At 39.3% G+C, this 26,631-nt stretch overlaps 1 protein-coding gene across 6 annotated transcripts in view; it reads left to right on the top strand.

Annotated features, from left to right (window-relative positions):
• Positions 1 to 26,631, top strand: part of LOC138261905 (ATP-dependent translocase ABCB1-like) — a 147,095-nt gene that overhangs the window by 22,043 nt on the left and 98,421 nt on the right. For 3 of the 6 annotated variants that reach the window (XM_069211461.1, XM_069211463.1, XM_069211462.1), the window contains 6 exons: positions 9,118 to 9,208; positions 14,933 to 15,023; positions 15,106 to 15,163; positions 16,731 to 16,881; positions 19,857 to 19,929; positions 22,092 to 22,283. In XM_069211461.1, coding sequence (XP_069067562.1) covers positions 9,160 to 9,208; positions 14,933 to 15,023; positions 15,106 to 15,163; positions 16,731 to 16,881; positions 19,857 to 19,929; positions 22,092 to 22,283 — 614 coding nt within the window. In that variant the 5' untranslated portion in view covers positions 9,118 to 9,159. Of the gene's footprint in view, positions 1 to 9,117; positions 9,209 to 14,929; positions 15,024 to 15,105; positions 15,164 to 16,730; positions 16,882 to 19,856; positions 19,930 to 22,091; positions 22,284 to 26,631 lie in introns of all 6 variants that reach the window. The other 3 variants (XM_069211459.1, XM_069211464.1, XM_069211460.1) reach the window with 1 other exon arrangement.

The following is a 26,631-nucleotide window of genomic DNA, read 5'->3' as shown; positions in this document are numbered from 1 at the left end:
TAGGCTGATCAAAATGTCTAAAAATATTTAATCTACTAAACATCAATACTATTTAACACTCCAAAAGAATGACATAAATTATCAAAGACACAACATGCACATAGGTATCATATTTCAAAGCAGATGATTATGACATCAGTAAATCAGCAAAATCCAATCAATAACATTTCGGTTTCAGAGCTGGGCCACTCCTATCTCGAACATGAATTTGGACTTGCATGTGTGGGAACGGGCTAACACATGGGAAACAGCAAAAGAAGAGACAAAAATAATTTGGAAAAAATAATCTAACTAGGGTTACTCCCTATAAAAATATGCTAGTGTAATTATTTTAGCTGAAAAATAAATAAGAAAACCTAATTTAGTTATACCTCTCCTCATGGGACAGCAGACAGGAATACTTCTTCAAATAGAGCATTCACATTCTCCTGACATTTGTAGACCGCAGCATCAGGACGGTGCAGAAAATGGGCTGCACATAGGATAAGTCAGCAGTTCAGAATTAGTTGGCCATATTAGAATGAGAAAATATGACTTTATTCTTCAGAAGATCACTAAAGGATACAGGGATTCAGAAGAAGCAGAGAACAGCTGGTCTTCATCATTGCATCAAAACTGGCTTTTGCAGAGCAACCAGACTAACTCGAACTCTAACTTCTACTAACTTCAAGTTTCCAAAGTTCCTCACTAATTAGAAATATCCACGGTCCTTTAATTGATCCTTCAGGGGGGCTAATCTCACGTACAAAATCCAATGACCAATGGCTGTCTGTTGAACCATCAAGTTTGCAACAATTCTGGATTTTCTCAGCAAAAGTGCATTGTCATTTCAAGGATTTCACACAGTTCCGAAAAAATATTACAATTTCTAGTTGCTTGTTACTTCAAAGTCCTTTCTCACAGTACACAAAATGAACTAAACTTTCTCACATGGGAATTAGGAGTTTTCCTGTCTTGTTAGACAGATAGAACAAATACTTTTACATAGTTAACATTGAAACATGTATTTGCCTTCAATACAATAGGACATTCAATGTCGTGTCAGCAACCTAGGGAAAGAATTCAGGTCAAAGAACAAGATAAGCAAGTAATTTTCCTCTACCGCTGCAAAACAAATCTTTCAGGCTTAGGCAAAAAAGCCTAAATACACATTGATACAATCAATACATATAAAACCTATTGTGCACCTTACAATTTAAATCAAATAAGCGAAGCAAGTTATTTAATTGCAAGCATTATTTATGATATGTTAGAACAGTTTAATAGTGCATCTATTTTTCTGCATACATGTAACTCACGTTAGTGAAATAAATTGAAATCCATAAAAGTATGAATAATTCATGTTCATTTAATATTTCAATTCTAGTATTCATCTAATTAAAAACACTCTTAACGTTTGTTCATATCAGTACTTAATTTAATATAAATGCAAAAATATCTTCATGTTAAAACATGATGTCAAATACGAATGGCAGCCAAATAGTCCTCCATAATTGTAACATGCACATTTTCATTTCTGTGTTAATTTCCCTATTAGACCTTTTAGATGAAGGTTAATTATTTACCATATGCTCATTTCTATGCCACTAATATATTAATATTATTTGATCTCTCTCAGGTTCTAACCCTGCTTGCGCTCCTTCCGAGTTTCCTTGTGTAATGTGGCAGTCATCAAATGCAGAGAACATGGCAGCTCTGCATGTTTACTTAATAGGTTATAATCAATTTATTTTAAAATTCGAGATCCAATGGAAGCCTTGGTTAGAGACCAATAAGTAGTCAAGTGTTGCCAGTCTTTCATGAGAAGTGTGTGTATACACAGCAACATGATCTGAACTACACCTACCATTGAGGTTGCACAGGCCCATGGTGTGTAGACTAGAGTAAAGCTTGATATCCAGTTTTGAGCTTCTCGAAAAAGTAGAGGGATTTAAAGATGGAATGTTCCAAAATTTGTCTTCAACATCTAGCCGCCTGTGGTCAATCATCAATTTTAACAGATCGGTGTTAGAAATGGGGTCTCTAGTTGGCAGTGGTTTGCACCCTGTCCAAGTAGGGACCCTGGCTCTAGTCAGGGTAAGGGAGTCACACAGCTAAGATACCCTGCTCACCCCCTCAGTAGCTAGGCCCGAAAAAAAAAAAAGAAAAAAAAAAAAAACCCACACTAACACACACCCATTATTTGAATTAAAGAAGACCAACATGTAAAAAGACAAACAACATACACAAGAAAAGATATATGACTTTATAAAAGTAGAAATGAGTCTTAACCCCTTCGCTGCCAGGTCTTTCCCCCTCAGGTGCCAGGCCTTTTTTTTTTTTTTGGGCTGTTTGGGGCAGTTCATGCTTACGCGCTAATAACTTTTTGTCCACATAAGCTACCCAAGCCAAATTTGCGTCCTTTTTTAACAACATCCTAGGGATTCTAGAGGTACCCAAAGTTTGTGGGTTCCCCTGAAGGAGACCAAGAAATTAGCACAAATACTTTTTTTTTAAATGGGGGGGGAAAAAGGGCTACAGAAAACGGCGTGTGTTTTTTCCCCTAAAAATGGCATTAAAAAAAGGGTTTGCGGTGCTAAAAATCACCAGCTTCCCAGGTTTCAGGAACAAGCAGACTTGAATCAGAAATCCACAGTTTTCAACACAATTTTGGCATTTTACTGGGACATACCCCATTTGTACTATTTTTTGTGCTTTTAGCCTCCTTCCAGTTAGCAACAGAAATGGGTGTGAAACCAATGCTGGATCCCAGAAAGCTGAACATTTCTGAAAAGTAGACAACATTCTGAATTCAGCAAGGGGTCATTTGTGTAGATCCTACACGGTTTCCCTACAGAAAATAACAGCTGAAATAAAACAATATTGAAATTGAGGTAAAAAAACAGCCATTTTTCTTCACGTTTTACTCTGTAACTTTTTCTTGCAATGTCAGATTTTTAACTGCTCCATTTAATTCAGCTGGGGTGGAGATAGTAAAGCCCAATTGATTTTATACATAGAATGAAACACCCCCAAAGGGTCATCCCACCTCCCATTGTGGATTTGAGTGCAGGTGAGTTATATTCTGTGTAATCCAACAAGGGGGTTGCAGATAATTGCCATGTTTCTTGCAAGCTAATTTGAAGGTGCGTAGAAAATCCAAATGGGTTTGGGAGGAGGTTAAAGAGTTGTATCCTCTAATGTTCCAACAGGGGAGCAACAGTGGTGTTGACACCTTACCCACAGGAGTGTTAGAACAAATGCAGAGTCATATTAATTAACCTAGCTTCGACAGAGTTCAAAGTATTCATTAGACAACAAACTCTGCTCCCTGACTCAAGATTTTTGGTCAAGATTTTTTGGCTACAGGAACTTCAGGAATATTTGAATTCAACGTTGGTGCCACCTTTCCCAATGTGGTTAGCACTTCAGTGTAAAGGGCAGACATTTTACTAGTAAAACATCGGGCGCTGCTACAGGCTCAGCTGGCCCTTGTTGTAGATCCGTTTTAAAGAACATTGACAATAGAATATGTTAACTGACCCTTTCTTCCTGTTAGTTAAATTTCTTAGGTCGGTTTTTACTAATTCTTTGGAGCCATTTGAGTAGCAGGCTGGCCGGGCAAACTAATTCCGCTTTCACACAATTGAGGTTGTTGTCAAATCCCTGGAGCACTCCTTCTTCCTGTTGATTTGTTAAACCAGGGTCATGAGCGTTAGACCTGACAGCCTTAGGATGGTCATTCTCCAACTTTTTGCCTGCCTCCCTCCATTTTTCTGACACGGTTTTTGCTGGTTCTACGACTCGGAGTACTTTACTACTGCTAACCAGTGCTAAAGTGCATATGCTCTCTCCCTTAAACATTGTAACATTGGTTCATCCCCCATTGGCATATTTGATTTACTTATACATCCCTTGTAAAGTGCACTACATGTGCCCAGGGCCTGTAAATTAAATGCTACTAGTGGACCTGTAGCACTGATTGTGCCATCCACATGAGTAGCCTTATCCATGTCTCAGGCTTGCTATTGCAAGGCCTGTGTGTGCATTTTCACTGCCACTTCGACTTGGCATTTAAAAGTACTTGCTAAGCCTTAAACTGCCCTTTTTCTACGTATTTCACCCCTAAGGTAGGCCCTAGGTAACCCATAGGGCAGGGTGCTAGGTAGGTAAAAGGAAGAACATGTACATATGTGTTTTAAATGTCCTGGTAGTGGAAAACCCCTAAATTTGTTTTCCACTACAGTGAGGCCTGCGCCTTTCATGGACTAGCATTAGGACTGCCCTCATATACTTTTTGAGTGGTAGATTCTGATCTGAAAGGGGTAACCAGGTCATATTTAGTATGGGCAGAATGGTAATAGAAAATCCTGCTTGCTGCTGAGGTTGGCTTTTATATTACTATTTTAGAAATGCCACTTTTATAAAGTGAGCATTTCTCTGCATTTAAAACCATCTGTGCCTTACAGCCTGTCTCCAATCAGCACCTGGTATGTGGTGGTTGACAGCTCCCTTGTGCATTTCACCCAGACAACCACAAACACAAGACACTCAGTCACATCTGCATTCATCTGCATACTGGCTGGGTTTTTCTGGGCTGGAAGGGTGGAGGGCCTGATACTTGCATTTCAAAGACCAGTGGCCTGTCCTCACACAATGGACTGATAACCCCCCACTGGGACCTTGGCAGAGAGGCCTGGGCTGAAAGTGGAACTTGTGCACTTTAAAACCACTCTTTGAAGTCTTCCCCACTTCAAAGGCATTTTTGGGTATATAAACTGGGTCTCTGACCCCACCAACTCAGACACCTCTGGACCTACACCCTGTCAGAGGAGCTGCCTTGCTGCCCAAAGGACTCATCTGGATTGCTTTGCTGAAAAGGACTGTTGCACTGCTGGCCTCTGACTTTGCTGGAAGGACACTGCCTTCCCCAAAAGAGCTCTCTAGGGGCTTGGATTGAGCTTGCCTCCTGTTTCTGAAGAGTCAGGGTCAACAAAGACTTCACCTCTTTAAAAATTCCTCTGTGTCAAAAATGGATGCAACGCGTGCAGAAATCGACGTGCAGCCTGAATTGCGGCCGATAAATTGCCCCACAGCTGACCAGAACGACGCAGCCCTGACTTCCGAACTGGAAATTCTATGCAGCATCTACCTTGCAAAGGAAAATTTGATGCACCGCTTAACAGATCGACGCAGCACCTGTGCCTTCTTCCAGCAAGTCAAGGATTTTCAACGCATCCTCCCTAGGCGTCAGAATAACACCACATTGCAGTGAGGATCCAAGACTGCGCAACGGAAAATGACTCTTACCCCTTGCAGCGTGGAAAGAAATGATGCATCGCCTGTGCCGCGTCAGAAAATTCTATGCTTCACCTTATCTTTCCATGCAACTCCTCCTCTGCAGTCTCCTTGCATCATTATTTTTGATGCATCACAGTTATTGTGTGTAACAAAGAGACAACTGTTTATTTCTAAGGATTGAGACTCTTTTAAACCTTTTTAAAAGAGATATTTCAACTTGTGCTTATTGGATCTTTGCCGTTTTTACCTCATTTTACTCTGGTAAATATTATCTATTTTTCTAAACCTGTGTGGTGTATTTTTATTTTGCCTTAACTGTGTTACTGTATGAATTATTGCACAAATACTTTACATATTGCCGTCTAAGTTTAGCCTGACTGCTCAGTGCCAAGCTACCAGAGGGTGGGCACAGGATAATTTGGATTGTGTTGTGACTTACCCTGACTAGGATTGTGGTCCCTACTTGGACAAAGGTGTATACCTCTGCCAACTAGAGAGCCCATTTCTAGCAATGAGAATCTGTTTATTTTGAAGAAGCATGAGCCAGATTCGCCCTTTCCATCCTGCCCACTGTTTTTCTGGCATTCGCAACTGGACTGACTGTCTAACGTCTTGATATTGTTTTTCCTGGAACCACTGTTGTGTATTTTGATATTATTGCCCCAGGTTCTATATGTGTCTGGGGCTGCCACTGTTGTGTTTAATTGCTGCTGTTTATAAAAAAACGACTGAAGCATTAGTGGGAAAGACTTGTTATGCTAGGTTATTTACAAAACTAATCTGCTAAACTAGTTATAGATCTCACCACAAAATGTACTTCTAACACAAATCAATGAAAATGGGACACACTACTTAAGTGAATATTATATTTTAAAAATGTAATCTGTCCTAGAAACTGTTCTACGATTACTACAGTTGAGTCTTCTCCAAAGGAACTATTTATTTGAAGAGATTACATTCCACAATTTATAATCCAAATGACACTGTTCTCTAAACCCATTCTATTTTGACTGATTTTCCTAATAATTTGTGACAAAGACAGCCCAGAACAGAACTTTGATTTCAGGAATACCATTAGCAGTGTTGCACCCAACATGCAGTGGGCCAGAGCTCTTTTCCTTAATTTAATTGAGATTTAGAAAGACGTTTCTTAATTTTAATCCACCCTTGTCATTTAGTTCCATTTTTAAAAGACAAAGTCCATCTGTCAATAACCAATACTTTAATGTACAAGAGACACCGGAGAAGTCCTATAATTCTGTGTTTGCATGAGTCACAACTTCGAATCTCACCTAGGCTGACTCCGCCTTCCCTCCTCACAAAAGTTGATATATTAAATACCATTACATTGAGTAATAATAATAAACTGTATTTACAAGTAGTAGAAACAACTGAATTGTTATAAGAAGTGGTATACAAAAACCATTTGTTATGTAAAAATCTTTTTGTTACTGATTGGACAGATAAGACTCACATGGATTAAAAGCCCCGTCTGATAAAGGGAAAGGCTATATAAGTTATACACAAAACTCGCTCAGGGCCACATTACTCAGATATAGTTGTCAAAGGCTGACCCATGTAAAGTTTTTACATAACAGTAAATATGTACATGCCTTATCATTCTGTAGCAGGACATGTACATTTACCTAAAAATCTGAGTTGTGGGACTATTGAATATCAGACAGGGTTAGGGCATTTGGATGGACAACATGAGGTATAAAGACACTTGGAACAAAAATGCTCCATTAAACAAAAATATACTTCAGTATGGGAGTAATCAGCTTCCATAAAAAGCAAACAATAATGACCTGAGGCTTTTAAGGGTTTGGCAGACGGAGTACTCCATCAAAAGTATGGCTGTATCACACTTGCATTATATGCAATGCCAAGATAAATAAACTGGAAAGAACATTGCCATTTTGACTGACTGAGTACCCTGTCACCCAAACTCTAGATAAAGCCTTGGGTACCTTAACTACGCAAAGAAAAGTGTTAATAGGAATAATATCTTAGCAAGGAAACTATAATTTAGTTAATTTCAATAAAGCATTGTGCAAGTACTTCAAACAAACACATCTCATGATTTTCTTTTTGCAAAAGGGGCAAAATCTAATTTTACCTATTCGTACAGTTGTATGTTGCTTTATGAGCTAAAATTTTAAAATGTACAGTCAGAAGGATGATTTGGAGTGAAATACTTGAACTTTCTCACACGCAACGCTTTCCAAAGAAAGCAGCATGTAGACCATTAAAATGAAGATACATGCTGACCCCCTCTTTAATGTAGAACTTATTTAGAATTATATCTGTTATTTACCAGAAGCCTTAAGTGACTAGTCACGTGTGTTGCATTAAAAACACGGAATACAGTTTTTAAAACATAAAAAATTATTTTATTTTCTATTATGGATATTTTTTATTCTTGAATTCATTGTAAAAATATATTCTAATATGCGCTGCAACTCAGTAGACATATGGATTACAAAAGCTAAACGTGAAGCAAACATGGCCATCATTCCTGCTACATGTCTTTCAGCCTCTGGTTCTACCACTTCTGAAAAGCTGTAATAATGTGTCCTGAATGTTTCCATTAAACCATGACCTCGCTTCAAGGTAGCCGAGCCAACCGTAAAAACAATATATACTATCAATGTTACATAATGAGCCAATATGGAAAGATATTTCTTCAAGAGGCATTACAATAAATTTACTATAAAACATAGAACTAATGCTAGTTGATAAACTTTGTGTAAAACCAGAGGTGAGAATATGATTCTGTGCTCCTTTAAGAAAGTTATGTGGGAATATAGAGATTCAAGTACAGTTGTGACATGTGAGAGATAGCAAATAGACTTGAAATGATTACAGAGGTAGGACTATTGTGAGGTGAGTTTCTTGACATGACGATATTTGTTTTGCATCCTGTGGAAATTGAACCCATTCAATTTCTAACATTAGTGCCAATAATAATTGATTTCCACAGTCTCAGCACATGAGCACATATTTGATAATGTACAATGAAACAAAATATTCTACCATTGTCTGGTTTGATCTCAGTCTGAGATCTCCATCTAGTCTTATATTTTGGAATACACCTTTCCCCAATGCAGGATGTAGGCAGACTACAAGATTCGGAATACAGAACACAGGAACTTCAATGTGCCCGATACATGCAGATCAGTGTTTTCTTCAGATGTGTATTATTAACAGAGGTTATTTAGTATTTGTTCTAAGAAAGTGTATTATACAATGCGTCCTGCAAAGAATACAATATACGTGTGTAGCTTCAATATGTATAACCTTAATTAGTCATGTGGTCCAATAAAATGTGTCAATTTTAGAACGTTTAATAAACAGAGTCTGACATTTGATTTTTGCATTTTACTGTTACTCAGAAGTCAAATAACATGTTAATGACTAAACCATCATACTTCGATTGGGCTCTCGCATCACGGCCCTATGTAATGAGATGTTGTGCTTTGGTTCTACTGAAATATATGTGTGTACAAAGACTACAAATAGTCAAGTATTATTTCACAAATCATATGTAGATGCACAGAGAGTAATATACCACTGTTCATGGGGAAGAGACAGCATGCGCCTTGGCCCTTTCTCACACTCAATGCGAGGAATTTTAAATAGCAAATCACACTCTGTGCATCTTCATATACACAATTTATATAGATATACATGCAATGCACACATTTGAAAAAAATTTATAAACCTTGACAAGATTAGATAACAAGTTAATAAATCACGGTCAATCTCATAATATCTGTACAGTGCGATCAACACAAAACCAGCTTGTTATGTTTTTATTTTATTTTATCATTGTAGAAATTCCAGCACTGTAAAGGCCTCTTTCCAAATAGAAGTAAGATGAAGGAAGAAATCTCAACATACCCAGAGAAGAACATTGCTGGTTTTGGTAAGCAAAGTGATAATATTGGTTTTTTTTCTGCTATTGGAATTCAAGATTGTGAAGCTATCAGACATAAAAGTAGTAATATTGTGCATGACCTACAAGGTCAAATGTGGCTTTTAAAAGCTTCAGTATGTGTAACTCATTGTTTGCAGTTTCTTTTAGAATAAATGTGAGGTGACACATCTTGAGTTCTAGTGAGACACACTGTGCTTCAGATTTCAAGGTTGGTTTCATACTAAAACATAGACAGCAAAACATATTTTACAAAAATGGACTACTTGAATCTTGATCTTGTGTGACTATGTCCCCACAAATATGATTTCATGAATCCAGCTAAACGCATTTCCCATATACATCACTCCTGGTTTCATTCTCTATTCCAACTCCAGATCTGGCACATTTGATTATGTGGCTAATAGTGGGATCAGAGAAAGAGTGATATTTTCACAAGGGGATATTTGTGTAACATCAGCATTTAGGTAGCTTTATTTTTCTGAGCTGACTTTTTTCAAACCCTTTTTGCAGTCTGTTTATTCATCCTATATAATAGTTAATGCTTCCCAAACCATCAATATTACTCTATTAAAATGTAAAGAGGAAAATCTGGACTTAAAAAATATTAGAGGGGAAAACTCAAATAAGTACTTAAAAATAGTTTTGAATTGCAAGTGAGAAACTCCATTTGGAATGAAGTGCAGAGCGGGTGTCAGATGTCCAGGTTAGGTAAAGTGATCCCTCAACAATGGCTTGTAGTATCACACCTCTAGATGTAAATAATTCATGGATGTGAGTCCTGTTCAAGAAACCCTAGTACCTGTGAAGCTGCATTCTCATCAAGCATGCGTTGTATGGCTGTATCCGCTCAAAGGCACCATTTCAAGAAAGATGGCTTATGGGAGCACTTTAACCTGACTGGGATCATCAGTCTTCCACATTAATCTCTTACAAGCAGAAGCAACGCGGACACAGGAAGGTGATGGAAGGTAACTTCACACACTCTTTGCATATCTGCTATGCAAATGTAAACAGTACTACGTAAGGAAGCAAGTAGTGCAGAAAAAATGTATACAGCCATCCCCTAGAATACAGAGATACTGCTTAAAGTTGAGTTTAGCTACTTATCCATTACATGAGTATTCATGCTTATACAGTGAACAATGTATGTGGGGTTTACCTCATTCAATGTGGTTTTTAAATCAAGGGCTGGCTTACAAGCTTTGCACAAATGTTTACACACCACAGCAAACGGCGTACGATTTATTTTGCCCAACATAACATGTTGTGCAAGTTATAAAGGTGGTGAGTAGAAGCAGCTTATTTTACACATTGTGAACTTCCTAGATGTTGTCATTTTAAATAGAACTGTGACTCTTTTTGTATTTAGCAAAAAAAAAAAAAAAGAAGAAATTCTCTAGAGCTTCAACATGTGAAAAGTAATTTTCTTAATGAAACGTGGTTCATTTTTTTGGTTTCAAAACAAAAAACGTATATGTCCGAACTGCGCGTATTTCAGTGTTTGGTCTGTAAAGAGTCACACTTTGGTGTGAACATTATTATGCCAAAGTGATATTGTTGTATGAATCGAAAACTAAAACAGTTAGAATGTTCTTACAGCAAATACTTTGGGTAATATCTTTATTGTAAAAAAAAAAAAAAAAAAGGGTTAGACAAGACAAGCAAAGTTTGCGCAAAGAGTTTGACCGAGTGTTAGACCTGACGGCCTTAGAGTGGTCTTCCCCCACCTTTGTGCCTGTCTCCCTCCATTTTTCTGATCTCATGTTTGCTGGTTTTAGGACTCTGCATACTTTACATTTGCTAACCAGTGCTAAAGTGCTTGTGCTCTCTCCCCTAAACATGGTAACATAGGCTCGTACCCAATTGGCATATTTAATTTACCTATAAGTCCCTCGCAAAGTGTACCAGAGGTGCCCAGGGCCTGTAACTTAAATGCTACTAGTGAGCCTGTAGCACTGACTGCGCCAACAATATAAGTGACCCTCCTTAACCATATCTCAGGCCTGAAAACGTGGGCTATCAATTATCATAATATCATATTGCGCACACACCTGTCTTTTTTTCCAAGAAACATGCTTTTTCCTTTTGATGCAAGATGTTCCCAGCCACTTCTGCTCTACTCCTGACCCCCTAATGCACTGGAAAACAAAAAACAAAAGCTGCCCCCCCCCCCTACACACCGCCTCAACCTTTCATGTTGTGATAAGTAAATAGATGGAACACATTGGTACACCCACAATCTGTTAAGTGTGCCCATCATCTTATCAGTTAATGCAAATTTTTGCAATTGATCAATAAGCAAATCTAATGGCTGCCTGGGAGCCAGAATATGGATATAATTGACGCAATCATATAAGGCTTTATGGTGGCAGAGGTTTAATATTTTTGTGGAATTTCCTAGAGTTTTGAAATATCCTTCCATATTTTGGACCAGAGACTAAAGTATACTTAATTAAGTATGTGCATATTGTAAGAAGAATCTCCTAAGCACCAGCAAAACATGATGCACCTTCTACGAATTTGGTTATGAATTGGATTGCTAAAGCAAAATGCATGTTTCATCTCTTCAGTCTACCCAGCCACCATGTCATCTATTCACTCTGGGGCATCCACCGACCCATGCCCCCTACACCTGTTCAGCCTCGGAACCAACCTCATCAGCATGGAATTCACCAGCATCCTCAACACCTCCATCACCTCTGCATTTTTTTTTTCAGACCAATGTAACCATACAGAAATCAAACTCCTTGTGAAAAAACCCTCTGCCGCCCCAACAAACAAGAATTACTGACCCATCTCTCTAATCCCCTACCCAGCCAAAGTACTCGAGAAGGTCATCAATTGTTAGCCTACCAGCAACGTGGAAGAAAACTACCTTCTAGACACTTCCCAATCAGATTTTTATTCCAACCACAGCACCGAGACTGCACTCATCACCACCACTGACATCATCGGCACACTCCTCGACCGCGGGGAAACCACCACACTGATCCACCTAGACCTATCAGCCATGTTCAATACCGTCTCCCACCACACCCTTATCAACCGACTCCACAGCATCAGAATACAAAAAATCTCTCAAATGGGTCATCTCCTTCTGGACAGGCCACACTTAGAGGGCCCAACTACCCCCTTTACCTCTGCACCCAAGAGCATAATTTGCAGCTCACCCCAAAGTTCATCCTTCAGTCCCACTTTGTTCAATACTTACATGACCCCCAAGGCTGACTTTGTAAGATCCCACAGACTCAACATCATCTCCTACACAGACGATACTCAACTGATCCCCTCACTTACTGAAGACCCTTCCACCACTAGAACCAACTTCTGCAGTGCATGACCACCGTATCCATTGGATAAAGACCAAGGGCAAGATGTAGCAAAGGGTTTTTCCCATTCTGTGTCAATGGGAAAATGTGTTCGTACATATGGCCCCAACTGCCTGAATCTCTATTCTGACAAGACAGAACGCCTGATCTTCGAGAAAAACACCTCCATTTGGGACCATGCTGGTGGCTGGCCAAACTTGGACCCACTCTAACGCCTACAGACCACCCTCATAACCTTGGCATCATCATTGACAATGAGCTGACCATGAAGCGGCAGATGAATTCAGTTACCTCCTCATGCTTCCACACCTTCTGCATGCTCCGCAGAGTCTTCAGATGGATCCTAGCCAACAGCAGGAAAACCATCACCCAGGCCCTGGTTACCAGCTGTCTCGACTCCTGAAACGCTTTCTATGCCGACATAGTTTCCCAGCCCCTAAAGAGACTATATACAATACAGAACACTGCCTCCAGACTCATCCTGGACCTTCCCAGGCATGCCCACATCACCCCCACCTGGTAAACCTCCACTGGCTCCCTGTCCAGAAGATATGTAATTTCAAGCTCCTCAGCATGCCTGTAAGTCCTACACAATCAAGGACCAGGCTACATCAGCCACAGTCTACACTTCTGCCAACCCAACAGACACCTACAATCTTCCTCCCTGGCTGGCACACACAGACACACCCAGAATCCGGCGCAGCCACAGAGTGGCAGCCGCTCTTTCTCCTACACCACTGCCAAAGCCTGAAACAACCTACACCTCCCCTTCTGAACTGCACCCTCACGGGCAGAATACAGGAAGAGACTCAAGGGGTGACAGCGACGCACTCTACAAATGACTGATTGATTGTTTGAAAAAGAGTATCCCATTTTTTTTTTTTTTTTTTTTTTTCCTGAAATTCATTAACTCATTGTTCTTATTAATTTCTTCTTCTAGACCACGCCTGCATGAAGCAAATTTTTCCAGTTAATTAGTAGTTGCATTTGTTTTCAGCTAGTTAACGATATTTCATGCACTCACTTTAGCTGTTTTTATTGCAAGGAAAAGAAAGTAATTAATTTTGGAAGAGTAATTAGTTTAAAATGTTCTCTGTTTTCCAACTACTATAATTTTTTAACATTAGTTTTATATATTTGTCAAACATTTCTACAGCACATGGCTTTTTAGTGTCATTTTTGCACTCTTCAAGTATTTAATATAATTTAAACACTTACCTTAGAGGAAAATATTAAGCATCATTCATCCAAAAGAGAATAAAGGAGTTTACGCCCCTCATCCCCATTGCAGCCCGATAGTGCAGTTTGATTGCTGGAAGGCACAATTCACTGCAATTTATTAAAAGATTCTCTGATTCTACCGGCAGTGCTCGAGACTTCCATGCCCAGGTAGGCGGTCAAAGATCTCATTAGGCCTTTATCTAAGGAGAGCTCTGAACAGATGTATGATAATCTTGTGTATATAACAGTATGTGTGCCACTTGTATAGGAACAAAACCAATCTAAAAAATGAGTTACAATTGCTTAGGGAAGTATTGCGATGAGCATACGTCCTTTTGTTCATCATAAAAGGTTTCTATTTTCGAATTCTAAATTGGGATATTGAGGCTTGATTTTAAGTGTGGGTATTTTAGTTAGAGTAAGCGAATACCTGCCAAATTCTCACCACTGAGTAATACTGTCTCTGCATTTGTGTTCCAAATAGCCAGATGTTCAGACTGGACTAGTGTTTTGACTTCCAGGTTTTGTCCTCAGTTTTCATTAGTATTCTAGTGTGCATGATCTACATGTATAAGGTGAGTGTCAGGTAATATTTAGCTCCCCCCCCCCAATAGGCCTTTAAGGTGGTTGTAAAGTGAGCTACTAACTGCACAACAACATAGACAAAGACTTCTCAGGATGTTTGAAGTGTACTAATCCTGAATGCACATTAGTTTCTAGATCCTAATCCCACTGAAAGATAACAAATACATTTCCTCCACTTCAAATCCTCCTTCAGCATCTAACATGATCCTAATCAACTTTTCATTTTCACATTAAATCCCACATTGATATGGCCAAAGGAATTTCCAATAAACATTTAAGTATTTGATAGAGATTTGGGCAACTTTTTTAGGAGAGTTAGGATACTTTGTAGGTCTTTCTCCTGCCTGCCGAAAAATCAGATATCCTTTCAGTCTTGTAAGAAAACAATTCTAACTGCAGTCTGAGTATACACCCATTGGCTTTTCCTCTCCTTTCAAATATAAAAACAGGTACTACAAAAGCATAGCCTCCTCTTTTACAAATATTTCAACCCGTCAATCTTTGACATGCTTACCCAGGGTTATTGAGTTTCCATCTGAATTGTGAAACTGGCTAACAAAGTGATATTTTACAGCAGATGTCACCATAGACGGCTATGAGAATCCAAGCTTTGAGAATGACGACAAACCTGTTCAAAATGGGACGTCTAAGAAGAGTAAAAAAAATAAGTAGGTATTTTCTTTTGTCAAAAGTATCAGCTACAATGTTTGCAATATTTTGCACAGCCTTATTGTCTGCTTACCCTTTTAGAGATAAAAGCGCCAAGCAAGCAGCTGGACCAAAGGCAATGGTCGGACTGACAGAGCTGGTAGGCATATGTAATGGAATTATTTTAGTTTGTGAGCCTTCTTGAAATTATATGTTTTCAATCTCATCAGCATGTTTTGTCTGTCATTTCAATGTGTCAGTTGAGCAGCAGATGTACTATAGGGATAGCTAGCACTCAGAATTAAACAGTAATCCTAATGTATTTAATTGCCGGAGATCTGTCTCTGGGTGCAACTTCTGTGTTCCAGATGTTTTGAAGGGATTAAAATCACTGCTGATAAATATGCAATAAGGAGATGCACATGAGAGAAGGAACACATCCTGCAATAAAATGTTATTAGCAGTCAATCGTCAAAATGAATCAAGCTGCAACATCTATCATAAATTGACTCCAATATGGCCACATATGAATTCCATATGAGTTGTCCATCTGTAATATGCCTCTGTATCAGTATTAATAAAATCTCAAAGAAGCATGTGACAAAACCCACATAGAGACAGTGGAGGCTGACCTTGCACCAGGATCTGAGCATTGAAATAGAAAATGTTAGGTGACAATGATCGGGGAGCAAAGGGACATGGTTCTAAAGTCTTTGTTGTGAAAATACCATGTGTTGTCAAAGAAGAATATGGGGCACCTCTGGGTTTCCTCGCTGTGTTTCCCTGCTCCTTTGCCATTTCTGATTTGTCTGAGCCAATCCATTGGACGTAACTCTCCTTTCACCTAGACCTTCTTTCACAGAAACCTCACATCTCACAAACCTAATCCTCAAATAGAAACCTGTAGGGAGTGTGGTTCACAAAAATATACCAAACAAAGCTTTGAACAGGCCCTCTCATTGATCACTTAAAGGAAAATATTGGTTATATGGATATTTTCAGGTCAACCATACACCTCCACCAGCATAAGTAGCAAAAAACCTATGAAACCCCAAATGATGTTTCAAGGCAGTGTTAAGTGTGTCCTGAGGTCTGCGATATTGGACATAGGTCAAGGCCAAACAGAAGAAAGCTACATTTCTCCAGCATTCAGTCATGCAGATGTTTCCATCTAATTGAAGTTGTGCATGAGTAAATATTTGGCCAGTTGAGTGCTCCTGGAAACACACAACTGTCCAGCATTTCTACTAACGTTCTTTGCAGTGCCACAACATCAGACATATCCTCTATTCTTAGGGGAGGGTGCTTCATTTGGGCTGGCCATTGCCAATATCCACTATCAACAGTAGTTTTTGAAACAGCGGCATGTCCCTAAATGTAAACAGAAAGGAAGCGTTACCTCTGAAAATCTGTGCAAAGACTTGCTGCTTGGAAATGGTACAGGTTGTCAGGTAAACATTGCTTGCTCTGTTATTTCCATCTTTGAGATCCTGCACTTTTTTTTTTTACACCAATGTAAGCACTGTTAGGAACCAATCAACAGGAGTACATTTTGAACATCCAGAGCAACGTTTTGCAAATCAAGAAAACTGTCTGAACAATAAGGATAGGAGTTGGGCACCTGACTACAGGAATTATATATAAAAAAAAGTTGTGGGTGCGCTTGCATTATTTTTAACTTTGTTTATGTGAAGTGTCTAACCTCTTTGAATTGTTTTTCATTATAGTTTTGCTTTGCTGATGGGCTTGATACATTTTTGGTGATCCTAAGCATGCTCTGTGCGCTTGCCAATGGTGTCGGATTACCACTTATGATAATTATATTTGGTGAAATGACTGATGCCTTTGTCAAGAGTGGGCAGACAAATATAACTACAGGTAAATATATATTTACAAATTGTGTTCTACATAGTAAGTGAGTCCATTTAAACTGCAACCTGAGATTTCTGTATTTTAACTGATCATATTTCCAGTCACAGTGTCCACCACTCATATTTCACTTTCATTAGGATTTTTGTATTTCCTATTGGAAGTCATTAGTGATTCAGTGTATTTTGCTGGAAGATTTGGGCATCCTTTCAATTTGGAACAATCTATATCAACCCTGAAGGTGTTTGCAAACAAAAAAAAGTATGCCTGTCCTATCTGTATGCATGTATATATGTAGTATTTTCATAGCATGAACCCACCTAAAAGCAGTGGTGCACTGTACATGGTCAAAGACAAACATAAAATCAGTGAGTGCTAAGAGAGGTAACCAGACAGTTCATGCACTGGGATGTAGTGTCCTTTAAGGCATTAAAGAAAATGCCAGATACAAGCACCAGGGATGGAACGAACAACGACTTTGATACTTGTATAGAAATGCCTCACTGTAGGTTCACCCCTTATTTTTGGACTGGTGCTGGGGAGGTTTTGACTCTGAGTTCAGTGAGACCTGCTAACCAGATCTCAGTGCCCGTGTTTTAACCCTAACAAAATGTAGGTCGAATTGGCTACCTCCGATTGGTATAAACTGGTTTACTTATAAGTACCAAGTATAGGGTACTCAGGACATATAAGGCAGAGTGTCCACCCAGTGACGCAGCAGTGATTGTGCTGCCCTGTGCCTGACAAAGTACAAAATGTCTCCCAGCTTGCCACTGCAGACTGGGAGGGCAGTGATCACACTGCAATTTTGACTTAGCCATTGAAACCAATGACAAAGTCCCCACGTCCTAAGTCTCCCCTAATTCAGGCCTATTAAGTCCTAAGGTAAAAAGCTGTATATTATTAGGGACTATATGTATTTCATATACTTGTCTTGGCACCAACACTTCCTAATTGGTTTTTTTTCTGTGGAAGAATTAGCAGCCCCATTGGCTAACCCAGGGCTACTGGCTGACACCTCAGCCTGGCTAACTTCTGAATTGGACTACTTGGATGGTTACTGTAAGGTATCAAATTAATTGTGACATTTAACCCGACATGATGCACAGGTCAAATATAATGCCACTGTTATGAATTTTTGGTAAGTTGCCACTCTATGACCCAGTTTGCCCAGTGCTCTCACACTGTTACTGCACCCCAGACAGCTTCTGTCCTCCCTGGTGCATAGTGACAATGACTCCCAGGCTTAGTAACAATAGCACCCTACTACAGGGCTAGGTGTTAGCCCAAATTGCGAGCTTCAAAGGAGAAGCTGCTTTTGATGGGCAACTGCCGATCACACTCTTAACGGCTGCTCTGTCGTCAGGTAGATGGGCTGGTGATGGGAATAGAGAGGGCACACCAGTGTCCAAAGCAGTTTTCCCTTGGCCATGTAGTCCCCAGGTAGCCACACCTCCAGGACGAGCTAGAAGCTCCTAACATGTGTACAGGAGTCCTGACATCTTGGGAGTGGACAGAATAGTGCACCCTGGGACTGCTGGATGGCACACACATAGCCCGAAAGTTGTCACCAAGAGGGAGGGGACATGGTAACCCATTGGCTAGTGACCGCATCATTCTCCTAGGGCAGTGTATGGCAATAAATATGGAACCCTAAACCTCCGATCATGTCAGAACTAGAACAAGTATCAAAGAAGAACTACCCTGAAGAGCCCTGGACCTGGCAAAGAGAGGCTGTACGGTCTGCTGGACTGCATCTGCCACACCTTGGGTTAGTGAAGCGAGGACTGTGCCAGTGGCTCCTGGCTTAGGAAAAAGTCCTTCTCAAACACCAGCCCAAAGAAGTGACTTAAATAATCAGTCAGCTGACCCCCTAAACCAGCAAACAGGTACATCAAAATTGAAGTAGCCCAACTCGGTAAGTCAGTAGCCACTTCTGGAGAATCATCACTGACTGCCACTGGGCACCCCTAGAGACTGATCCTTAATGGCCAAAAGTTGTACCCAAGTCAGCTGGACCTTGGAGTGTCATCTAAGTCCAGATTGGTCCCCAGGGACACCAGCCTCCATCAAAGGCTATCGCGGGGACGGCTGTGTATGGAGACTAGTAGCCCAGATGCAGCTTGTCTTCCAAGGTCTTAAAGAGGACTTGAAGTGAGTCTGACCTCTGTGGCCAAACTCCTCCCAGCTGACCAGTGGACCAAGGAATAACCGCAAAGGCACCCCTGTCAACAGTACAGGACCCATAGCATCTTTGAGCATCTCCCTTCTCCTGCATCTGCAGCATTAGGACCACTCCACTGAAGTCTATGGTGGTGTGCTGTAGAGTTTGGAACTGGACTGGAAAGTGCTTTATGGCCAGGTAACTGACTAAATGCTCCTTTTTGGTCTTCCAGACCTTCTCCACGTTGGATTAAGTTACCTAAACCAGCTGAAGTAGGCAAGCTCCAACTTTTCAAAAGCTTATAAGCTTTAAAGTTAGCAATGCTTGTTTGCAGTTGAACAGAGATTTTTAAAGAAAACTTAAATCTCAATCTCTGGAATGCTCTGGGGTATTTTTCTCATTTTAAGCACTAAAAATTAATACAAATATAATCTATTTTTATAAATTGGTGTCTGATTTCTTTGATTTCATGTGGTGTTCTTATTTTGTTGCTTGGGACTGTTAAATGCTAGACACTAGTTCCTGTGTATAAGCATTGCTGCTCACAGCTACCCAGGGTTGGGATTAGGTTTTTACAAATGAGCTTGATGGCACACAGGGCAGCTTTTCTGAGTGTATTACCTGGGAAGGCTGCAAAGCCATACCATATAATACACCCAAGTCTTCACAATGATTAAAATAATCAAGAGTGGATTTTGAGATTGAGGCAACAACGAAAATAGAAAGGAGCAGCATTTACCTGCCCCAAAATGATTCCACTTGCAGCTATAGTATCATTTTCTTTGTGGTTTACAATGTATTTATTTTCTTCTCTTTGCAGTAAATATGTCAATGCTATCCAATCCCACTTGTTTCCAGATTCCTGGTTTCGATATAGAAACTGAAATGACAAAGTAAGGACAAACTCATTGTGTGTTTTTGAGACATTAATTTCTGGCTAAGTGAATATTAAATATACTATTTCCATTTATTGATGGTATCATTGCAACACTCCATATGGGATCCATCCTGGCATATCCTGATGACCATATATTTTCATTAGTATTAGCTGGTATATCATAGATTGTCTAGGAAAACCTTTATCTTTGAAAAAGGGATTAAGGCATTTCTGACTGCCAATAAAATCAAAGTAAACATGTCATACGGTGTCATGATTATTGTGGAGCTAGTTAAGCATATATGGGGTACTTATGTTCTGAACCCTTTGAATTTATTACCGATTGTCAGCTTACTTAAGCTTTCAAGTTGGCTCTCAGAAATAAGGAATCAACACAATTTTTTTTAAGCCTCTTGGTTTTGTGATTCGATTCAGATTGTTTCAACTTGCAAAACAATATTTTACATAGAAAGGAAGATACTGGAAGGGTGACCCAGTGGATATTTGAGTGACCAGTGAACAAGATTAAAAAGACATACATGCACACAGCACTTGAAATTGTAGCTTTAATGTCTGGATATATGTAACCGCAAATAAATATGTCCTCAAATTGGCATACATCGAGGATGAGGTAGTGAGAGAAATATAGAGATGATCAAGATGGAGAAAATTGTGCGTTAGAGGGAGGGGCAAAATGAGAAGTCAGGCACCAATCATTTACTCATCAGTATCTTGGCTTTCAAATATGGCCTTTATCTCAATCTCAAATCTTAAAATACAACATTAGCATGAGATTATCTTTAAAGCTCCAGGCTCACATTAAACCTTTGAATGGTCTCAACTGTACTGGAAAGTGCTGTGGAGGCCCACATTAAAACACTTGAGCTATTGAACTGAAGGCAGTTTGCGTTTTGACACAAAAGAGATAGCACTATTTTATATTTGCACAAAACTGTTGTGAGCTAGATATCAGGGTGGCTGGCAGAATGCATTTTCTACTTGGTTTGTCATCTAACTCTGATGTGATGCAACATCAGTCACTGGTGAAATGAGTGGAAACTCTGGGCCTGATGAAAGCGGGTAATTTCTGGTTTATTTTTATTTTCCTAGGTGTGTCACAAGTGAAAGTGGGGTACTTCTTTTACCAGTTTCTCTGCTTTGATGTCTACAGGGCAAGCCCCCCCCCCCCCCCATCTCATTCTAATAAGATATCAATGATTGGACTCCTAGGGGCACCTATCTTTGTTTTTAGATGGTCCCAATGAAATCCAGCTGGCAGTGTAGCGTGAGAAAAAAGAAGGCGTGGGATGGATCCAGTGCGATTTTGTCTGCATGTTAAGTGGTGCTTATGTTAGAAACCCCAACAACTTTGCTAATTCAACTGGATTGAGCAGGTAATAGGTGCTGTGCCACTCATGTTGCAGGCTGTAGAAAGCCTGGTGGTTTATAACAATAGTGGTCTCTCAATGAAGAAAGAGGGTTCATTTGTCAAAAGGACTGGAATTTCTATATTAAACTGACAAAACAGGCACTTTCCTTGGTGACCTCCCAGAGCGGTAGCTATTTGAGAGCAATTACATTGGCAGTGCTTAGCAAGCCATGATACTACATGGATGTGAAGGTACAGCAACAGATCGTAGGCGGCTCTTTACAATGCACAATGAGAACTTACTTCAAAACCATTGGCTATGCTGCAATACTTGTTGGTACAGGAGAGGATTGACTTCAATGTGCTGTACTTGGCTTTTAGGAACAGAGTTCATGTTATCTAAGAAAGATACATATGGTCAAGTGTACTGTACAAGATGTACACCCGAAGATGCCTGAAAGCTCCATCTGAAGTACAATCTTTAGCACAGAAAGTAAAAGACTGAGAACAACTGACTTCAGACTATCAAATGCATCCCAAATATATATTAAGAGATACTGGATTATTAATATGACAAATGTAAAGAGAAGACACAGCATGAAGGAAGCTACAAACTCAGGTGTACTACTCAATGAGTAAATCAAAAAATATCAAATGGATTTCTATAAGGAGCATTTATATGTCTTCTAAGTAAAATGTTTTTTATATTTCTTGAAATTGCACGTAAATATGCTAGTATGTTATAACAATGCTTATTGTTGGTGTTAAACTTCAATACGTTACAAACTCTACTTTGTTTTCATCAACAGATACTCATATTACTTCATTGGAATTGGATTTGCTGTGCTTGTATTGAGTTTTTTTCAAGTATCATCAATTTTGGTGGCTGCTACCAGACAGACCGCAAGAATCCGGCAAAAGTTCTTCTATGCAGTTCTTCATCAGGAAATGTCTTGGTTTGACACTAATCAGATTGGTACTCTGAACACTAGATTAACCGAGTAAGTAGTCATATTAGGACAGGCATTGAGTCTATACATTTCTATTTCCATTGATTCAAGGTAGCATTCATGTTATTGAAGTATATAAATTCTAGCTGAATTGACAATACTTTTCAGTGTTGTACGTGATGTTGGTCAAATGTTCATTATACATTGTTATATCATAGAAGTTGCTGCATTCACACACCATGAACTGTATTGTTTTTTGAATGGCCACAATATTTCAGGAGAAGATGATTGCCAAGGAGGCAATGTTCATGTTTGGAGGTACAAGTGTAATATCTTGAGCAAAAGCCAGTTGAAGATTTTATGGGAGGAATGTGGATCCTTCATCTTTTTTTTTTTAGGTCTTGAATTAAACTAGTTGATTAATTTTAGACTCTTCGTACTCAGACCAGATAGTCTTCATAGAGACTAACATGCATGGTATTTGTGCAGTGCTTGATAGAGTTGGCCACTTGATTCCTAGATATTGTGCTATTTTGGCCAGATTGGTGATAAGAGACAATGTTGTTGTTCACAAAGACTCTATTCAGCTGTGTGACCTAAAACAAGGCTTGGAGTTTTAAGTTCATTCCTATACGACAGCTCAGATAAAAGCCCCAGTAGTTGGTATTGTTGCTTGAGGTGAATGTGTCTGAGGAAAAAAGGGGAGAGATGGATAAGCAAGTAAAGAAATCCCAATATAAACTCTGTCTCAGCTTGTATACTTTGAAACCTTATCTCCTCTTACAACAGCCTTGATGCAAAAAAGATACCTCTGAAATCCCAAGCCACAGAGAAGGTAGTTAGATAGGCGTGTCAACTGTCCACAAGGGAATAGCAAGAGATCCTGAGCAGGTCCTATGATCAGTTAAGTACTTGCTGAACTGTCAAGCCATAGGAAGTGTGCTAGGGTGAGAATATCAAAGGCAATTGTCAAGTAAATTAGGACAAGAACATAAGTGAATCATTTTGCAAAAGTTAGGATGGTGGTTCAGTTACTAGTGCATTCTCAGTCCAATGTCATGAAACAAAACTACCCTAACAGGACATTATATTACAAGAGATAGTTGTTAGTTACTGAAGCACTATTAATACTTTTATAATGAAGTCATCAGTGCTATTATCATGTCAGTTAATAAAATGATAATGTGAAGGAAATAGAAAAAATAGGAAAGGTACTTATTTTTTTGTACTTTAACAACTTCTTCTCAACAGAATTCCAACTATTCTGCCATTGTTCTAGCTATATGCAGCTCAGTTATGACTATGACCATAACTGAAACATTTATAGAGTTTACCTTGCCCATTTAGCGCATAGTAAGTTTAATTTCAGGAGCTGACCCATGTTATGTTATGTTATGTTATGTTATGTTATGTCTCCCTTGAAAGGTCATCCGGGCACTGGTGCAGGTATATAGGTGTGAAAGCCATACTGGGGTTAGTTGAAGAGCCAGGTTATTGGTCTCTTGCGGAATTCAAGAAGTGAGGAATAGACTCTAATGTGTAGAGGGAGGGCAGTCCATATTTTGAGTGCAATGTAGGAGAAGGCTAGGCCTCCTGTTCTGCCTTTGTGTATACAGGGTGTGTGTGCAAAAGAAAGTGAAGCTGAGCACAGGTGTCTGGTGTGTTGGTGGAGGTGAAGAAGGCTTCTGAGATATACAGGACCCAAGTTCTGAAGTACACTGTATATGCATGAGGAGTTTGAATTGGCAGCATTTGTGTATCAGCAGCCAGTGGAGTTCTCTGAGGAGTGGTGTGGGTGCAGCGTCGGTGGTCTAAGATGAGACTTGCTGCGGTGTTCTGGATGGTCTGAAGTCTTGGAGGAGGTGGTTGAAGACTCCAGCATAGAGTGCATTGCAGTAATCTACTCTGCTTTTGTGATGGAATGTCTGGAATTCTTGCCAATCAGTTTGAAAACATTTCTGAGGATGTGTAGTATATCGAAGTCAGGGGACCTGTGCTGCCATGTTAAGTTTGTCATCTAAGATGATTACCAAGTCTCTTGCATGGTTGGTGAGAGTTGGAGTGGGACCAAGCTCTGACAGCCACAAAGAGGAGTCCCAGCAGGAATTCCTGTTCCCGAAGATCAACACTTCTATCTTGTCAACTTGAGCTGTAGGCAGCTGTTTTTTATCCACTCTGCTACGTGGATCACGCATTTGGTGAAGTTCGTTCTGATGGTAGTTGATTTGTCGGACATTGATATGATAAGCTGCATGTAATTGGTGTAGACAGTGATGGTGATGCCTTGTGTTCTGATGACATCAGCAAGTGGTGTTGTGTTGAATAGGGTTGGTCTGAGTCATGAACCTTGGGGAACTCCGCAGATCAAGTCCTTTGACTCAGAGATGTAGAGTGGGAGTCTGACTCTGTGTTCTTCCTGTGAATAAAGAGCATATCCATTTGAGGGCTGGTTCTTGAATGTCTTATTCATGTAACCTTTCGATGAGTCTGGAGTGAGACATGGTGTTTAACACAATGGAGAGGACCAGCAGTATAAAGCAGCGGTTTCTCTTTGGTCCAGTGAAGTGCAGATCTCCTCTGTGGCGGCAATAAATACAGTTTCTGTGCTGTGGTTGCTTCAGTAAATGGACTGGGTCTGGTCAAGTATGTTGCGAACTTCCCTTTTACAGAAAGGGACTAGATGTGTTCAGTATTCTTTTATAGAATTATTTTATAAAATTACTTCTCAAAATGCATATATAAAATTCTGAAGCTTCCATATTGGTGGAATACTTTGCTAGAATCTCAACACTGTCTTCATTTTATGTTGGCAACATAATTATGACCCATTTTAAAACTGAGATGTATTTGTCATCTTGATTTTTTCTTATGTGCACAATAGCACATTTTATTTCTTTTTTGATCTACAAACGGGCATAAAAAATTGTCCTAGCTCAAAAGTGACCATTTTCTAAAAATACCCTTAGTGTAAGGCAAACATGTAACATTTTCTTCAATATATATCCTGTTTCACCTGACATACCTCCCCCTGTTCAATGAATCACTAATCCTGCAGAAGCATTTTATAGATGCTTGTGTCCATACTGTTTAATAAAGCAGTTGTTAAAAATACTAATCAAATCCATTTTAACTTAAGGTGTCAATCTGTGACTAAGAGTTATGCTGTGAAACTTCTGAGAGTAAATGACCAAAAATAAACCAGTCACGTTATTTTCAGTATAAAATTCATCCGTTTTAGTTGATTTTACCATTATGTACTTGGCATGATTCCACAAAGAGAATCTCCCAGAGATTATATTTATAGAATTGGTGTGTTGTTCACTTTGTCCCATTGTAAAGAAAACCCTGATGTCTCCTTGTTCACTGCCAGTGTGGGAGGGTTCCTCATGACTTCATTTAATAGTGCATGTTAAATACATAGAAGTTCACTCAATAATTTTGTAGCACAGTGTTAAAGTTAGGTACACCAATTGCTGTAGTTAGACAGGTCCAATATATGTATTTATTTACAAAAGCTGAACTTAAGAAGATTACGTTTATAGAAAGTGGTGAAACTTGTTGCAAAATTCTTAATATAATTTTTTTAATGTTAATATGTTTTAGTTGTAGACTTTTCAACCATTCTTGATATCCTTCTAAGATTTAGTTTCCTTGACATTTTAATAAAATATTCCTGCATATCCATCTTCTTGAATGGAAATCTAAGAAAAAAATATTGCTGCTTCTTGAAGGCAGATTATCTAAGTACATATCTGCTGGGTTTATGTATGTCTACATGGATTTTATGTATTATAGTTTTTGCAAAGGGGCATTTGTATTTAAACCTTGGTGTACAAAAGGTGATGCACAAGAATAGGTAGTCGAGCAGCTAAGAAGAAACTAATTGATTAATTCTAACCATGATTACTGTGAATACTGAGATTTGAAGGTAAATCTCCCTTAAATTTAAAGAAGCAAAGTTGAGGTTGGCGGTGGAATACTCTAACTAGCCTTATACTTCCCACTGATAAGTAGGTAGGGATTTGGTTTTAGTCGATCTCCTAAGGGTGAATATTGCTTGCTTCGCTAAAAATATGTATGAAATCAATTAAATGGCAATATATGGGATAAAGTACCATAGCCGTACATTATAAGGATATTGCATGTGAGGTAGGAGGTCCGTAGACAAATAGTGGCATGATGTTGAAGGCCAAGTTGCAAACTCCTAGTAATCTACTGCAGAGGACATGTTACTCCTTAAAACATGGTCACAGCATCCCCCATTCCACAACCTCCTTAATTCCTTCATGTCTTGCTCCTTCATCTGAAAGAGAGATTGAGGCTTCAGACATGAAGAATAAAAGCAGACTATCTGGTGCGAACTTGAGCACATCGAAAAGCAGTTAGTATTTTCCTGCGA

The sequence above is a fragment of the Pleurodeles waltl genome, chromosome 10 (genome assembly GCF_031143425.1).
Source record: "Pleurodeles waltl isolate 20211129_DDA chromosome 10, aPleWal1.hap1.20221129, whole genome shotgun sequence".
Classification (NCBI taxonomy): domain Eukaryota; kingdom Metazoa; phylum Chordata; class Amphibia; order Caudata; family Salamandridae; genus Pleurodeles; species Pleurodeles waltl.
Note: the sequence above shows the minus strand (reverse complement) of the source record. Positions and strands in the feature narration are given on the sequence as shown.